Genomic DNA, 17,599 nt, shown 5'->3' with positions numbered 1-17,599 from the left:
ATAATGCGCGAATTTGAATAACGCGCTCCAAATATTTGACGCACGGTCTATACCACCCTTCGTTGTGCAAAGGGGAAATCCGGGTGATTTTGCTTTGCAAACATGTACTTTAAACCTGCCAAGATTCGTCAAGATGAATGCACAACCTGTTTCAACAATCTAATAAATATGTAGCGACAGCTCAGAAGTCGGCGTGAGATGGTTTGACAGTTGGACGCATGCTAACGCTCCTCCCCCGCGGAACAGAAACATTGTGGGACCTTTTGGTGGATGGGCACTCCAGAAGTGTGTGTGAACACTTCCGCAACAACCGTCACAGAGCTGTCATTGCGGGAGAATGAACGACGCGAAATGTAGCATATTATATCAGAGACCAAGAGGACGAACGCGGATTATACAATGTATATATGTGGTGGGTTTTATGGTGAGTGTTTATGTCGTAACATATGAACTGTCATGCTTTCTTAACTTTAGTGTCAAGCGCTTGTAGAATTAGCATTGTATCACGTTTGAATGGTAGGCAATAATGTACGCTACATTAGACTGTAAAGTAGGTTTTACTTGGACAGATGACAGCGCGTTGACAGAAGCACAATCGCGGTGCTGTCAGAAAAACGTGTCCTAGATCGTGTAGTCCTTGGAATTATGTGGCCTTGAGTTGAAATAAACAGTTGCCACCTGCAACCTGCTGAACTGGTATTTCATGAAAAATACTATGTGAATTGTAAGATATACATTAATCGCTGCCTGGTATATATAACCATTTAAAATGTTAGGGTTAGGGGTATAATAATATAATAATTAAAGTTACCATTACTGGTGTTTCAGGTAGATGTATAGCTGATGCGCTATAAATGCTTAGGCTACAGTTAAAATGGTCTGAAGTCTACCTCAGGTATCTCTCCATCAGACAGGGGAGTGAGAGTTGCAGAGAAGCCTATCAGTCTGATTCTCACAACTGCATTCTCACCTGAAAGCTTAAGTCATTTGTTAAATCTCCTTTTGACAAACGCACACGGTACATGTTTATGCGCTGCTGCGGTTGGGTTTAACTGACAATTAACCTGTTAGTTTAATGGGTAGTGCCGTGACACTGGAGGAGTTACAGTGTGACTTCAATCAAGGCTCTGGCAAGACTCTGCTGTCTTACACAAGTAGGGAAACAAGCTGAGAGAGAGAAAGAGAGAGAGAGAGGAATCTTGAACCACACAACAAGCAACACCCTGACAAAGACACGCACTCCTGACCTCTTTTCTCAGTCCCTTGAAAATATGAACAGAACTGGAATCTGCATCTTCATGATGTGCAAACACATGATTCACTCCAATGTTCCTTTTGGATAACCGTGTTCCTGTGTGTTTCCTGTGTATGTTAGTGATGATAGCTGCTAACGACAACATGTCAGTGATATGATACTAAGGTGCTGAGCTGACTTCAGAGGGTCAGGCTGTGTCTACATGCTAGGCACTGACCTGCTTGCCCTGTCTGGGTACTGTACATGCCTCTGTGTGTCTGCTGACTCCAGGCCCTCTCTGTCTGGGCACTGTACACGTGAGAACAGCCAACAGACAGACGTGAACTGACTGAACACTTCATGAATGAATAGAAAGTCATCCATCTGAACTTTCCTGTTTCTCTGTGTCTCTCTCTCTGTCTCTGTCTCTCTCTGTGTCTGTCTCTTTCTGTCTCTCTCTCTCTGTCTCTCTCTCTCTGTCTCTCTCTCTCTGTCTCTTTCTGACTCTCTGTCTTTCTCTGTCTCTGTCTCTCTCTGTTTCTGTCTCTGTCTCTCTCTCTGTCTCTCTCTGTCTCTCTGTCTCTCTCTGTCTCTTTCTGTCTCTGTCTCTCTCTCTCTGTGTCTCTGTCTCTTTCTGTCTCTGTCTCTCTCTCTGTGTCTCTCCTCCCTACAGGATCTGTTTGGTGTGAGCATGATCATTCCTCTCCTCAGCCACCATGTGAAGGCTCTGGGGGCCAGCCCGACCGTGGCTGGGATCGTAGGTGGGTGTTTACAAGTCAGCCATAAAGGGCCTCAGTAATAATGCCTTGATAGGACCTGGTCATTACTGGGTGACGTAAAACAAGTGCACCCCAATTACTTTGCTAATGGTTATTGACACAGCATTGACTATGAGTCAAGACAGCTCATTTGTAAGTGACTAAACTATTTGTTGTGGTTGGTCTACCAGGCTCCACGTATGGGATCCTGCAACTGTTCTCGAGCACTGTAGTGGTAAGTATCACTGGACGTTCTGCCCCATGCTCTCTCCCTCGCTGTGGGCCTTGCAGAGTCCACATTCAACCTGCAGGGCGGCGCCGAGTCATACGGATCCTTCTAGGGAGAGGGGTTCGGATGGGTGTCGGGGCCATCTGGGACTGTAGAGCTGAGTTGTTACACTCTCATATGCATACACACTCACACACACTCATACACACACACACACCAACAACCCTAAATCTACCTTTAAGCTTCTTGTTGACTGCTTGCTTGAGTTATCGGATCTCCATGGCGATGTGGTATCCCCCGGCAATCGCCACTGATGGGTCAGAGCAAGAGTGATGCATCATCATGCCTTCATCATTACCAGCGCATTAACACTAACCTGTTCCCCCTACTCTGTCCCCCATAACAAGCCCCTGTACTGTACGACCATCTGAAGAGACAGATTCTCAGAGCTCTGCATGGGTCGTGTCCCCCCCCCCCCCCCCCCCCTCGACTCTAAAAATTGGTTTAAATCTCAGGGGTCATGCGACAAATTAAAGAAATAAGGAGCTGTTTGTGGTGGCTGGGCTCAGACACGGCAGGGAGGGGCTGAGGGAACAGTCTGGTCTCTATGGCGATCCCCACAGGCCTCATCCAGAATACAGCTAATTCAATTTGGCCCCCTGATTTCATTATATCATCATGTTCCAGTGGGCGTGTGAGTGTGTGTGTGTATGTGTGCGTGTGTGTATGTGGTCATTCATATCTCAGAAGTGCCGTACGATCCAAAGTGGAGGCGCCTGGGTTGGCTAGTTGAGAGGGCTGGGCTGTGGGATTCCTCAGCTCTGGGTCACCTGATCCCTCTGGGTCACCTGACCCCACACACCATCAGGGCCGCGTGGTGTGACCTGGGAGCTGGCTGGACAGGACGTCCTTCTCCTCCGCTCTGATGGAGGCCAGGCCTGGAGCCATGGAGTCTCCTCATCTTCACTCCTGACTTCTACAGGGATGTGGAGAGACGGGACAGAGACAGGAGAATCCACGTTGTTCAAAACTATTTATGGAACCATGATTAGCAGTCATACATTGTTCCACGTTCACAACCGATCGGAAAGCGCTTTGGCACATTGCAAATTTCCCACTGCTGGAAAAAAAAGTATAGATATCTGTAGGGTAGTTTGAAAGTTACACATCCCTTGAAATATTTAGCATTCTGACTTGTATTTACTCTCCCTGCTGAAGCCGATGCACAAGCAAGGATTATTCAAGGCTGTAAACAGCTTCCTGTAATGTGACATGCGTGCGTTGTGATTGGCAGGGCAGCTGGAGTGACGTGGTGGGGAGGCGGGACTCTCTGCTGACCTGTCTGCTGCTGAGCGCTCTGGGATACGGCCTGCTGGGAATGTCCTCCAGCATCGCTCTGTTTGTACTGGCCAGGATACCTGTGGGTGAGTGGGGGAGGTAGGGAGGGGGTGGAGAGGAGGGGGTGGTGGGGAGGGGGCGGAGAGGAGGGGGTGGTGGGGAGGGGGTGGTGGGGAGGGGGTGGAGAGGAGGGGGTGGTGGGGAGGGGGTGGAGAGGAGGGGGTGGAGAGGAGGGGGTGGAGAGGAGGGGGCGGAGAGGAGGGGGTGGAGAGGAGGGGGTGGTGGGGAGGGGGCGGAGAGGAGGGGGTGGAGAGGAGGGGGTGGAGAGGAGGGGGTGGTGGGGAGGGGGTGGAGAGGAGGGGGTGGAGAGGAGGGGGTGGAGAGGAGGGGGTGGTGGGGAGGGGGCGGAGAGGAGGGGGCGGAGAGGAGGGGGTTGGAGAGGGTGTTTATTTGTGTTCAAGGTCCAAGAGGCTTGTTTAGTGAGAAGAACGTGACTTACTGTGTGCTTCTTCTACTCTCTCCTTATCTTCTGTCTCTGTCTCTCTCCCCCGCTCCCCCTCCGTCCCTGCAGGTCTGTTCAAGCACTCCCTGTCCATCTGCAGAGCCCTGCTGTCGGACGTGGTGTCGGAGTCGGAGCGCCCCCTGGTGATGGGCCACTTCAACGCGGCCTCCAGCGTGGGCTTCATCCTGGGGCCCGTGGTGGGGGGCTACCTGACGGAGCACGAGGGGGGCTTCTACACCTCCTCCTTCACCTGCGCCGCCATCTTCCTCCTCAACGCCGGTCAGTGGAGGGGGAGGGAGGGAGGGAGGGAGGGGTACCTGATATAACAGGAGCAGGAAAAGGGTTACACCCGTCACTATACACAGTCCATAGTTTGTATTCCTCGCTGTCATCCATAGCATTATCCTATAAGGAATGAGAGAGGGAAGTAGATGAGGAGGTGGGACTGAAAGAAAAGGAGAGAGATAAACAGTCTGAGGGAGCGAGTGAGACAAACAAGATGGAGAGAGAACTTGCAATCTCTGATCGCGGCCTCCCATTGGTCTGTTCCAGGTCTGGTGTGGATGCTTCCCTGGAGCGACGCACTCAACCAACGCACCGACGCCAACTCCAACACCAGCACCGGCGCCGACAAGGCCTGCCACGACAACAACGGCACAAACTCAACAAACTGTTCCCACAGTAACAACCACCCCCTCGAGCCCGCGCCCGGGCTAGCGCCGGCGTCTCCCCGGAAGCTCCAGGCGCCGCGAGGCTGGAGGGAGGTGTCCCTACTCCAGCCTGCCTGGAGCCAGCTCTCCTCGGTGGGCTCCAAAATCCGCACGGTGGCCTCCTCGGACATGTGGGACCTGTTCCTGGTGCGCCTCCTCATGGCGGTGGCCATCATGCTGTACTACAGCAACTTCTCCCTGGCCATGGAGGAGCGCTTCTCCATGCGGCCCAAGGTCACGGGGTACCTCATCAGCTACAGCAGCACCCTGGGGGCCCTGGCCGGCTGCCTGGTGGGCCCGCTCACCCAGCTGTACGGCAACAACATGCCGGCCCTCCTCCTCCACTCCACCGTGCTCACGTGCTGCCTCATCCTGCTCTACGCCGCCGCCGCCAGCGTGTGGAGCGTGGTGCTCAGCTCCACCTTCTTCGCCATCTCCACCACCATCGGGCGCACCTGCATCACCGACCTGGAGCTGCGGAGGGGCGGGACCCACGCCAGCGGCACGCTGATCGGGGCGGGGCAGTCGGTGACGGCGGTGGGGCGGGTCCTGGCGCCGCTGCTCTCCGGATTGGCTCAGGAGTTCAGCCCCTGCGGCCCTCCCAGCCTGGGGGTGGGGCTAGCGCTGGCTGCCGTGGCCCTGCTATTGGTCAGGATTCGCAAGTGGGACGGCAAGGGGAAGGAGGCTAAGCTCTGAGACGACGGAGGGAGAGAGAGAGAGAGAGGCGGAACGAGAGCGGATGAAAGGATGGCGCATCAATGCCAAACCATCGCTCACTCGGGCGGGAGGAGTCTGGTTGGAGCGGTTGGACCACTGAAGACAGACTCTGGGGGTTGTTGATTGGTCGTTTGAGTGTGAGGGGCTGTCGTCTTGGTCGTTTGTTGTTTTGTGAATGTAAAAAGGGGGCGTGCCCCTTCTGTTTCGTTGATGTGATGATGTCACAATAAGAGTGCTGTCCACCAGCACGGCAGATCAATCAGGGAGGTTGTCTCAGACACGCAAACACACACACACACACGTGTTGCGTTACCCTGGCAACCTTAGAACACCCAGGCCTGCCCTGCAGCCCTCCGTCAGAGAGGGTGGAAATCTATAGACCTAATATGGTCATGTTCACGTGGGAATATTCAATGAGAATATTCTCTTTATGTCTCTTGTCAGAGACAATCATGTTTAAGAGCAAATGATGTCTTAGGATGTACAGTGGTCTTTAACTTCCTTAACCACTATAGACAAACTGTACTCTACACACCAGGCACTATGATTCCCCAAATATGCACTTCATCCACTTGTCGGCTCCCAAACCCTTTGAAGATGGGAGGAGAGCCTTCTGCTGTAGCCTCAGAATAGGAACAGGTCTAGGATCAGGTCAAATCCTGTCAGCTCTGGTGTAAACAAAGAAGAGGGTGGAAGAGAAACCGATCTGAGAGCATCCTTAACCCCTTGTCTCTCTGGGTCACATGTTGACTGGCTCCGCCCCCGGTCCTTGTTGCTCTGGGTTACGTTTACATTCAGTTTGTTTTCTTACTTTTCTAGATTTTAACATCCCATGTAGACCTTATTATGGTGACCTGTTATTTGGCTATTTGAGCTGTAATACAGGGAAGTAGGTTTGTTTTCAAATGTGGCTGGAAAACCTTTTTTTTTTTTTTTTTTTTTTTATAACTGAAGATTTGCCGTTTTCCAAAAGTATAATGAAACCTTCTCCCCTGCTGTAATCTCTAAACTGACTACATATATACACAATTACCAGATTTAGTTTCATTCATTTATTACTTTAAGAAGAAAATGGGCATATACAAAATGTATTATTTGTTACTTACATATTTAAGGTTTTTTTATTTCCAGCTAAGAGTTGGAGTTGTTCTAATACCACTGAATGGAATAAAACCTCTGTTGGACTGAGTCCTCCTGTGGGAGATAATAAAATCATCCAACATTGCCAACATCATTTTCAGAAAACAATCCCTGCAAAGTGCTAACTAAATGCCAACTGTCAAATCCTGCACCATTATATCTATATGGTACTAACCTCTAAGCTATACCCCCCCCCCCCCACCCACCCCCTCAGATATCAAGTTGAGGGCAGATTCAGATCAGATTTACAATGTTGGGTTTTGTTACATAACCAAGGCGTGATGTCATATATTCAGCCCCGTGTTGAGGTGGTGTAGTGTTGAGGGGTGTGTAGTGTTGAGGTGGTGTGTAGTGTTGAGGTGGTGTAGTGTAATGATGGTGTAGTGTTGAGGGGTGTGTAGTGTTGAGGGGTGTAGTGTTGAGGGGTGTGTAGTGTTGAGGTGGTGTAGTGTAATGGTGGTGTAGTGTTGAGGGGTGTGTAGTGTTGAGGGGTGTAGTGTTGAGGGGTGTGTAGTGTTGAGGTGGTGTAGTGTAATGGTGGTGTAGTGTTGAGGGGTGTGTAGTGTTGAGGGGTGTAGTGTTGAGGGGTGTGTAGTGTTGAGGTGGTGTAGTGTAATGGTGGTGTAGTGTTGAGGGGTGTGTAGTGTTGAGGGGTGTAGTGTTGAGGGGTGTGTAGTGTTGAGGGGTGTAGTGTTGAGGGGTGTGTAGTGTTGAGGGGTGTGTAGTGTTGAGGGGGTGTAGTGTTGAGGGGGTGTAGTGGAGTCGTGTAACGGACACACCCTCTTCACAACTCTGTCGGTCCTGACATATCACAGGCACACACATACTTCAGACTCCCCTGACCACATTGGACATTAAGAAAAGAAACTAAGAAACTTGACGTATGCACACACAGTACAATCCAGCAGACAGGTGTTCCACAGTTCTGAGGTTCTCAAACCCCCCTGGGCTTAGCGGAGGGTCTGGCCAGAGCAGACCTGCTGCTAGGAGAGCTCTCCAAGTTCAAACAGGCTTCTCAGGGGTTCTTCCGAGGGTTCCACTGGGGTCTCTTCAGCAGGGGGTTCCGCGTTCCGCCTGACCCGTCGCGAGGCTCAGCGGCCCAAGAGGGGGGCGTGGCCCGAGGCTCCTCCCCCTGAGGATCCTCAGTGTCGCTACCATGGGCACCGTTGCTGGGGCGATCCGGGGAGGGGTCGAAGCGGTGCTGAGGGGCGGGGCCGCGGGAGTCTGAGGACGACGAAGCAATCCGCCCCCGCGCCCCCCCTTCGTCCACCACGTCCAGAGAGGGCCTCTCCATCAGGGTGTCCAGCCTGCGGAGAGGCATCATGACCTGGGTCGGTCTCTGTTGGGCCCGCCTGGAGCGGGCTGGAGGGTAGGCCACCTCTGACTTAGTGTCCTCATCACCTGGAGGGAGGGAGGGGGGGAGGAGAGAGAGAGACAGAGAGAGACAGAGAGAGAGAGAGACAGAGAGAGAGAGAGACAGAGAGAGAGAGAGACAGAGAGAGAGAGACAGAAGGAAGGAACAATGGGGAAGAAATGATTTGAATCAAATGGAAAAAACACTTCTAATAATTGCTATGAGGTGTCCTGCCCGTCTTGGTAGACCTTGATAGATCAGGAAGTGTCTGATCCACACCTGGCTGCCACACTCACTTGCATGACTCATCCTCTTTCGAGGGAATTGGGAGTCCAGATTCTTCCCAGAAGGCAGAGAGAAGTACTTCTGGGATTTGGGTATACTCTGGGAGGGAGAAAGAGAGAGGGAGAGAGAGAATGGGGATATATGGAAGAGAAAGAGAGAGGGAGAGAGAGAATGGGGATATATGGAAGAGAAAGGGAGAGGGGGACAAGACAAGGTTTTTGGAGAAAGCTGAATTAGGTAGTACAGTAGAGGGGACAGTAAATATAGCGTGTATCTCCCTCCCTCTCCTCTCCCCCTCTCCTCCCTCCCTCTCCTCTCCCCCTCCCTCTCCTCCCTCTCCTCTCCCCTTCCCCCTCTCATACCTATCCTCCCCCTCTCCCCCTCCCTCTCCTCTCCCCCTCCCTCTCCCCCTCCCTCTCCTCCCTCTCCTCTCCCCCTCCCTCTCCTCTCCCTCTCCATCTCCTCTCCCCCTCCCCTGTACCTGGTCCTGGTCCCGGAAGCTTCCGGACCGCAGGCTGCGTCTGATGCTGGCGTGTCGCCTGATCAGGATCTCCTTGCTCCTTCTGTCGTCGGGCAGCGTGTGCTTATTGGTGTACGCCATCGTCTGAGGAGCACACACCGGGCTTACGTTACACACAGCGCATAACAACACACACACACACATCATTACTCATGACACACAGCCTTTGCAAAGATAAGAGACCGAAACGCACACAGTTACAGATAAGAAATGACACATCAAACTGTAATTTGATACATTTGTTATTAATTATTCTAACCCTAACCCATTTGGACTGCATGCAAGGACAAGTGTGGGGGTTACAGGAACATTTCAGGTTTGTGGTGGTTAAGTCACAGACCGCATGACTGAACGTTCCAGAACATCATGTTCCACCACTCCAGACCACCAGAGGGCAGCAGATTCTGGTAAGGGGCTGAACACAGAAAGCAGCAATATCTAAACAGCAGTTTTTCATAGGCCTGTTCCACTGCCACACCACTGATTTCACCAAATCCATTTTATCATTATCATACATCGAGATGTTGTATATTTTACAACGTTGCCACTGAACTCTGTCTGAGTGAGAGGCTGAGAGGCTCTGGGTCAGTTTGGGCTTCACAGGCCACCGTAAGTTCTAACACCCTGCAGATGAAGTACAGATACAACATGTCCTGTCAAGATGAACCTAAGGTCATGTGCACATCTGTAACGTTCTTAGTAAAAAATACGTATTTTTTTACCACACTGATCCTTTCCTCAGACGAGTTAGTCTTCTCTGTCTGAATGCGGTCAGACCTGTTATGGGGGTTTGCTTTTCAAACAATGACAATGACACAGAGGCAGAGTGAAACTGAGAAAGGGGGGTAGACAGAGAGAGGGAAGTAGAGAGAGAGAGAAAGAGGACGGTAGAGTGAATAAGAGAGAGGAGGTAGTTAGGTAGGTAGGTAGTAGGTAGGTAGTAGGTAGGTAGGTAGTGGAAGGAAAGAGAAGCAAGATGGGATAGTGTAACCAAGTAAGCCTCATTACATAGGGAACGTGAGCACACACTAACATCCCCAACGCATGCATGCATGCGGCCGCCACTTTCAGCCAACGCTCCTGAGGGGTGATGTCACCTATGGGAAAGTACTGGTGACCACAGTCAGCCTGTGGAGCGATGCAAAGTAGCAGGTGACATAGTCCTTCGTGTCTACAGGTTCTCCTCTCGCAAAGTGTCCAGGAAAACACTGACGATACATGGCCGTCAGATTGCTTCAGATCTCTGAGGTTTAGTTTCGTGTCTGGAGGCCTAGACAACAGTTGTCATATTTAATTGTGTGTAAATGTGTCTACAAGCGGAGGCGAAATCAACATAACGGATAAATAGATTATCTGCGAAAAGAGGCGTGGATTCCTTTTTTTAAATGTGGGTGGAACTACTTTTTTTAACAACTGAGCATGTTGGGTGTGGAATATGTTCTTATAAAGAAGGGTGCGGCCAGACTTCATCCAATCTACCCCACCCACAGTATGATAAAACTGAAATCAGTGGCGTGGTCGAGTGTTCCCTGATGCAGCTGAGCCGTGAATTTCTCACCCTCTGGCGGATGTTGTACATGTTTTTGGACAGGATGTCGTGCATGTTCCTCAGGTCACTGGCCAGGAACTTCTGCTTGGATTTGTTGAGGAAGGTCTTCTTTTCACTGGTAGACACAAACACGACAGGCGGGTCAGTGACACCTGGGAGGGGGGGTGGGGGAAGAGAGGGAGGGAGGGAGGGAGGGAGGGTGGGAGGGAGGGAGGGAGGGAGGGAGGGAGGGAGGGAGGGAGGGAGGGAGGGAGGGAGGGAGGGAGGGAGGGAGGGAGGGAGGGAGGGAGGGAGGGAGGGAGGGAGGGAGGGAGGGAGGGAGGGAGGGAGGGAGGGAGGGAGGAAATAGAGACCAGGGTTCGTTGGCTTCTGACACAGTGTCCAGGATCTCCATGGCGTTCTGCAGCTCCAGCTTCTTATACAGTGCCACGATGCTGGACTCTGCCCTGTCGTCCCTGATCAGGATCTTCCTCAGAACCAGGTTGTTGAACTTCATGAACCTGCCCGGAGAGAGACAACATGGTTACACTCACAGGAGAAACGTCTGCTAAACCAAACAAATGTGAATGAATTTCTTACATTATTATTACATGGATATTCAATGGCCCCTGAATCACAGCACAGAAGAGGTTTCATGTTACTTTCCCTTTGATTTCTCTCCACCACCTGATCTTACTCTACTCAAGCAGACTGTAAGAAACGCTCCCAGCTGGTGTGGGAGGAGTCAAAGGGACAGGGAGCTCGTTTAGACTGCTGTTCACAACCCTCCTTACTTATCCTTCCAGTAGAAGTGTCCCCACTGGCCACAGAGGTCCTCGATGCCAGCGACGGTGTGCTCCATGAGCTGGGGGAGGAGGAGGGACGAGGAGGGAGGAGAGGGAGGAGGAGCAGAGGAGAGGAAGATCATGAGGTAAGGCATGCCAGGACAGAGGGACAAACAGGCAGACAAACAGACGGACAGACAGACAGACAGACAGACAGACAGACAGGCAGGCAGGCAGGCAGGCAGGCAGGCAGGCAGGCAGGCAGGCAGGCAGGCAGACAGACAAGCAAACAGGCATACAGGCATACAGACAGACAGACAGTCAGACAGACAGAGACCCACTCTGGCGTGGACCTCTACGTTGATGGTGTCCAGGTTCCGGTTGGTTCTGCGGACATTGAGGAGCTCGATCAGAGGCCGTATGCTCATACCCTGGAGTGCATCAGAAGATGAGTCAGTGTGATCGCACAGCTCTGCCCTGCCTCCATACTGCCTCCATACTGCCTCCATACTGCCCCCATAATCAACACATCCTACTCAAGAACTCGCTCATGTTGTGTGCATGTCTATAACTCGTGGTTGGATTGATGAGAAATAACTCCTGTAAAAAGCAGGATATTTTGTAAGCACTGGACTGGGAACAGAAGTGCTTGCCTCTCTCCTGCTTAACCTCCACCTATCTCCCTCCTCTCCTGCTTAACCTCCACCTATCCCCCTCCTCTCCTGCTTAACCTCCACCTATCCCCCTCCTCTCCTCCTCCTCCTCTACCTGGATGAAGACTGTGAAAAGGATGACTGCGATGGTGGCGGTGATGAAGAGCTGCCGGCGCCCGATGGTCTCTGGCAGGGTGAAGACCAGGGCGAAGGAGATGGCCCCCCTCAGGCCTCCGTAGGCCAGGCCAAACTGGTCCTTGAAGTTGAAGGGGATGGTGCGGAAGGGGTTAATGATCTGGGTCAGCACCAGGACACCTGGGACAGACAGAGGTCAGAGGTCAACGAGAGGAAAGATTGAAAAGGCTACTGGATGTTTGACATGTTTTACACTCGGGTTTGTTTACCCATCTTAGTCAGGGCCCAAGTTTCACTCCCATTCAAAATTGTGTTTTCCCTAACCCTAAATGTTATTCTAACCCTAACCTTAATTTGACCCATAACCCCCTAAATGAAGAATCTAGCTAAAAGCTTTCTTAGTTTACAATGCGAGGATAGCATAGACAGGTATAGATAAACACGACCCTGCCCCCCCCCCTCACCCAGGCCCCTCCAGATCATGGCGAACAGCAGGGTGAACAGGATGTAGCCCCAGTTCCACTCATGCTCCGTGGTGATGGTGACCACTCCCAGGAAGAAGAAGATGAGCGTCTCGGAGATGGTGCCCAGCAGCTTGACCACGGTGCGGATGGTGGTGGTGGATCGCTGGGAGACGTTCTCTTCCACGTAGTACTTCATGGTGAGGGCACAGGTCACAATGCTGGGGGGGGGGGGGGCACACGCAGGGGAGACACACTTAGGACGGTCGCTGAGGGCCATTCCACGCAAACGCACACATGCAATCCATGCACGCACAAACACACGCTTACGCATGTACAGGGACAGACAAGCGTTCACGCACACACGCACACACACAGACGCACGCACACGCACACACACAGACGCACGCACACACGCAGAGCCAGACTCACGCCATGATGCTGGAGATGGAGAACAGCTCAGCCACCAGGTAGGCCAGGTAGCTGTACATGAAGATGAAGAGGGGCTCGATCTCCCTGACGTTGCCGGTGAAGCGCGTGGTGAAGGCCGCCACGAAGCCAAACAGCACGCCGAAGCCCAGGCCGCCCAGGCCCACCACGAAGAACCGCGCCACGCCCAGGAACACGTCCACCGGCTCCACCACCGGCATATCCGCTACAAAGTTGAACATGTTGTACAGCACCTTGAGAGGAGGGAGAGAGGGAGGTGAGAAGACAAGAACAAACGTAGAGAATTCAGGGGAGAGAGTTATCACTTCTGAACTCAAATCAAATCAAATGTATTTGTAAAGCCCTTTTTACACGCAAGCATGTCACAGAGGGCTTCACATACGCCCATAGAACTGCCCCTCAACCAACCTAAACCCTCAACTCTCAGCCGTGCTAGTAAATCACACCCAGGTTGTGTTTGAACTGCTCTGTTGATTATGTGATACCACAAAGCACTTGGCATGCTTTACCTTAATCATGACCGACAAACACATTTACCTTAACCCTGGCCCAAATACACATTTTCCCATATCCTGGACCACAAACACCCTTTACCAGAACCTGGTTAACTGGACAAGCCTGATCAGATCATAGTCATACAATAGCATGCTTGTCTGTCTGTGTCAGTCCTTGGTCAATACAGTTCAGTGAGTCACTAAGATTTCCAACAGGAGGAAGCTGTACACACACACTCTTCCAGTTCCCTCCTCACGGGACACCATGGAAGTGCATGAGGCACCTTCTAGTGCTTAAACTATGTTCCAGACATCAGGATTACCCCTGTGCGCTCCCAGCAGCGACCACGCCCAGCCTCTCCCAGTCCCCGGTGTGTGTGCTTCTCTCTCAGGCTCCCTAACAGCAGCTCTCAGCTACTGTCGGGAAAACAAAGAGGCTGCCCTCCACCCCTCCACCCCCCCACACCTCCAGCCTTCCCACAGCGCAGCCACCGTGGGCCAGGGAGCGTGAGAAGGGAAGAGGCACACATTGCAGAGGCAGACCAGAGCCTGGGTCTCTGTAACACTGGGAGACGGTTCAGGTGAGACTCTGAACTTCCCCGTTTGATCTGGTGAACAGAATCAAACCACTGAATAATACAATATTAGTCATTAATAATAGAGGGGAAATAAACACTCAAAACTGTCTCTTTGTTTATGTTAACTGGCTGGTTTTCCTGATTTGTGAAATCAGGAGAAGACTCTTTCAGATGCTGGCCTCCTTATTAAAGTCAACTAGTTGTTTTAGTCAATGGTTCCCTTTTTTCCCCTCTATTCCTAGTATAACAGTCTCGGAAGCCTGACTAACTTTTCCAGGTATAACAGTCTTCAGCCCCAGCTCCTTTTTCCAGTTTGTTATTAGCTCATTGCAACAGCAAATGGGAGCCTATATCCAGACAATTATGTGCCAACTCCACCCACTCTAACAGCCGAAGAGACAAACCGGTTTGGTTACATCTAAGCAAACACACACATGCCGATAGGCATGCAGCACACACATTCTCACTTCACTCAAATCATATTTCCTTTAAAGTATATACATACATATTCAAAAGCCACAATCAGGAATATACACTTAATGATTTGCTGAGTCATATTATAACATGACTGTACCAAAGAAGAGCTGTGCTTTTGAAGGCAGATGGCGCGGTGAGATTCCACTGTGCTCTCAGTGAAACTGGAGCTTCCCACAGAAAGCAAAACCAGATCGAGAGGTGTGGTGTTAGACAGAGACAAAGGCCCCACTCAGTCAACAAGATGACCCTTTAGGAGACATTACACAGCAACATGTTTACTGCAAACATCAGAAGGTTTGGTTCTGAGGTTCTTTTGTGTGACCCTGCTAATGTTTTGGAATAGTGAGAAAAACCAGTTCTGGAGAATGCAGATTCCACGCACTCCACCAACGTGCAGCTACAAGCCCACCTTCCTTTTTGACGAACACACACAAAATGGCACGTTTAGTGCCGGGGTCACACACATACAAACACACACATCCGCTTCCAAGTGTTCTCTCACAAACAGGCGCTGTGAACTCTCCAGTGGTCAAAACATGTGGAGCTTTCCAGATCATCTCATGTCTGTCTTTTGTCTCCGTCTCTCCACCTCTATTATTTTGACTATTCTTGTTACTTCTTGTACTCTCTCTCTCTCTCTCCATCTATCTCTCTCTCTCCATCTCCCCCTCCCTCCCTCCCTCCCTCCCTCCCTCCCTCCCTCCCTCCCTCCCTCCCTCCCTCCCTCCCTCCCTCCCTCCCTCCCTCCCTCCCTCCCTTTCCCTCTCTCTCTCTCTCCCTCTCCCTCTCCCTCTCCCTCTCCCTCTCCCTCTCCCTCTCCCACCCTCCCTCTCTCCCTCTCTCTCCCCCTCCCCCTCCCCCCCTCCCCCTCCCCCTCCCCCTCCCCCTCCCCCTCCCCCTCCCCCTCCCCCTCCCCCTCCCCCTCCCCCTCCCCCTCCCTCCCTCCGTCTCCCCCTCTCCCTCTCCCTCTCCCTCTCCCTCTCCCTCTCCCTCTCCCCCTCTCTCTCAAACACACACAAACACTTACCACAGTGACGGCATCGTTGAACAGACACTCCCCGAACACCACGATGTAGAGCTGTTCGTTGACGGAGATGTCCTCGTACACACTGAGCACTGCCACGGGGTCCACGGCGGAGATGATGGAGGCAAACAGCAGGTTCTCCTGCAGGTTGATGTCCTGGACGCCAAACGCCTCAATCTGACACACGGCAAACAGAGACATGCCGATCCCAATGCTGTTCCACAGAGTCCCCACCACGGCGAACCACAGAACCTGCACAACAACAGCCACTTCCTCAATCACAACTGAAGGGTGCCAGACAGCCCTGTCACCATGGGGCACAGATGAATAAACGAGCGGGAACATGGGTGAATGCTACTGTAATCCTCAATACAGTTGGGATCACAAGGTTATTACTTATAATATTGTTTTCATTGATTTTACCTAAAGCACTTTGAGCTGCAATTCTTATATAAAATGTGCAATATAAATAAAGTCTTATTATTATATTAGTTATGACAACACACATATGTGGGTTGTGTACAAATAAAAAACCCACACGCGACAAAGCTAAATGTAAAAGTCCTGTAAGTGACTAACAGCTAAAGGCCGTCAGCCTTGCCCGTCAGCTGCGGGCGTACCGTGCCAACGTTCTCAAAGAAGGGCCTGGTGGGCATGAAGTACCCAGAGTCCAGCACGATGGGGGGCAGCATGAAGAGGAAGAAGACGTCCGAGCTGAGCACGGCAGGAGGAACCTCCTGGACCGAGTGCATGATGGCGCCCACGATCAGACCGATGCTGATCAGGAGGCATGACTCTGGGATCCACACGGTGATCTTATGGTACACATGGAAAGCTGAGAGAGAGAGAGAGAGAGAGAGAGAGAGAGAGAGAGAGAGAGAGAGAGAGAGAGACAGAGAGAGAGAGAGAGAGAGAGACAGAGAGAGAGAGAGAGAGAGAGAGAGAGAGAGAGAGAGAGAGAGAGAGAGAGAGAGAGAGAGAGAGAGAGAGAGAGAAGAAGAATAGTTAAAATAATAAAGGTGGAGAGGAGACAAGAGACATGAGATGATCTGGAAAGCGCTACATGTTTTGACCACTGGATCAACACAGATGGTTCTGTAGTAGAATTTATGCACATATGAAATGGCACACTTTTTTTACAGTGACGAGAAGCAGAAATTGTTGTCATATTTTTGCTTTCTGTAAGTGGTGTGTGTTTGGTGTTTTCTCTGCTCACCAATCTTGGCGAATGAAGCAAGGAGCACCCACAACGTGATCTCAAACGGCAGCTGTACTCGAGCATAGTTCATTGAGAACACCGGGAGGTTTGACTTCTCGTCATTGGGGAAAGCTTGAGGCCCGCTGTCTGGTTTGACCGGAGGTAGAACAGTAACTCCGCCGGTAACGGCACTGACCGGTTTCGGTGGAATTTCTCCATTGCACCAGCCTGGCAGCAAACATACGATAACTACTCCAAGGAAAAGTACAACCACCTTCCGTTTAAACTTTCCGTAACATTCCATTGTGGTATAACAGAATTTAAAGTTGTTAGGATATCTGAATGAAGGAAGTTAAAATCAAGAAAAAAAGTGAGGTGAAACTGTCCTTCGTGGATATAATCAATTAGGCTACTCCATCCAACGATGCTCTGATCTCTTATTTCGCATTATAACTTACTGAATATCATTCACAAGTATTCTACTCAATAAATAAAAACACGGTATAATAAAAAATAAAATAAAAACCATTCTGTCGTTTGACAGAAGTCGTTCCAACAGTGAGTTTCAGCCCAACAGTGGGGATGACAGCTTCCTCACCTATTTTGGTTGCTACCTGCCACCTGCAGCGCCTGTACGCCCATTCCGATAGGGCCAGGGCGCGGCTTTGCACCGCTCTGATTGGACTAGACCAAGGGGAAATAAAATATTTTCATCTGCTTATTTTTCGATAAAAGCAGCAGCAATTATCTTGCTTTCGGCCACCAACCTACTGGCTACGGTTAACATAGGCTATCTTACTTAAAATCATGAAACAGTTGGGAACTATATTAATTGCAGATATTCTAATGTTTAAAACACTAGTTGTCAAAATAAATCGCCGTAGGTGCTCCATTTGTGTATCACTAATCGGATTTTAAATGAGGGGACTTCTAAGGGTAGACTACCTCTGTAATTGATTTCTCTGTGATTTCCGTGTCTTTTGGTATCGTGCATGTTTCTGTTGCTGCCACATGGGGGCGGTAATCTCC

The 17,599-nt window shown here is 51.0% G+C and overlaps 2 protein-coding genes across 2 annotated transcripts; one reads left to right on the top strand and one right to left on the bottom strand.

The window, feature by feature from the left end:
- The first annotated feature begins 42 nt into the window (after window positions 1-42).
- Window positions 43-6,717, top strand: slc67a2 (solute carrier family 67 member 2). Its single transcript, XM_084688834.1, has 6 exons — window positions 43-424; window positions 1,908-1,995; window positions 2,184-2,227; window positions 3,516-3,645; window positions 4,131-4,340; window positions 4,614-6,717. The coding sequence occupies exons 1-6, from the start codon at window positions 338-340 to the stop codon at window positions 5,465-5,467; spliced, it is 1,413 nt and encodes a 470-aa protein (XP_084544960.1). The 5' UTR covers window positions 43-337; the 3' UTR covers window positions 5,468-6,717.
- A 124-nt stretch (window positions 6,718-6,841) lies between these two features.
- slc9a2 (solute carrier family 9 member 2) lies at window positions 6,842-17,125 on the bottom strand. The gene is made up of 13 exons (XM_084688835.1): window positions 16,589-17,125; window positions 15,993-16,207; window positions 15,376-15,624; window positions 12,782-13,032; window positions 12,353-12,570; window positions 11,869-12,068; window positions 11,442-11,531; window positions 11,110-11,180; window positions 10,690-10,836; window positions 10,346-10,451; window positions 8,749-8,871; window positions 8,279-8,366; window positions 6,842-8,029 (listed from the first exon to the last, which is right to left on the bottom strand). The coding sequence occupies exons 1-13, from the start codon at window positions 16,872-16,874 to the stop codon at window positions 7,644-7,646; spliced, it is 2,430 nt and encodes an 809-aa protein (XP_084544961.1). The 5' UTR covers window positions 16,875-17,125; the 3' UTR covers window positions 6,842-7,643.
- Between the last annotated feature and the right edge of the window lie 474 nt (window positions 17,126-17,599).

Source organism: Hypomesus nipponensis, chromosome 23 (assembly GCF_054491055.1).
Source record: "Hypomesus nipponensis isolate SF chromosome 23, ASM5449105v1, whole genome shotgun sequence".
Classification (NCBI taxonomy): domain Eukaryota; kingdom Metazoa; phylum Chordata; class Actinopteri; order Osmeriformes; family Osmeridae; genus Hypomesus; species Hypomesus nipponensis.
The sequence above is the reverse complement of the archived record's forward strand: the minus strand, read 5'-3'. Positions and strand labels throughout refer to the sequence as shown.

What these genes read in the sequence shown, in the direction of transcription:
- slc67a2 (XM_084688834.1), top strand. Translation starts at nt 338, where the DNA reads ATGAACGACGCGAAATGTAGCATATTATATCAGAGACCAAGAGGACGA. An exon ending in TATATGTGGTGGGTTTTATG is followed by an intron (nt 425 to 1,907) that starts GTGAGTGTTTAT and finishes TCCTCCCTACAG; the next exon opens with GATCTGTTTGGTGTGAGCAT. An exon ending in TGTTCTCGAGCACTGTAGTG is followed by an intron (nt 2,228 to 3,515) that starts GTAAGTATCACT and finishes TGTGATTGGCAG; the next exon opens with GGCAGCTGGAGTGACGTGGT.
- slc9a2 (XM_084688835.1), bottom strand. Translation starts at nt 16,874, where the DNA reads ATGGAATGTTACGGAAAGTTTAAACGGAAGGTGGTTGTACTTTTCCTT. An exon ending in TCTTTGAGAACGTTGGCACG is followed by an intron (nt 15,625 to 15,992) that starts GTACGCCCGCAG and finishes GTTGTTGTGCAG; the next exon opens with GTTCTGTGGTTCGCCGTGGT. An exon ending in AAAGAGGATGAGTCATGCAA is followed by an intron (nt 8,030 to 8,278) that starts GTGAGTGTGGCA and finishes CCCTCCCTCCAG; the next exon opens with GTGATGAGGACACTAAGTCA.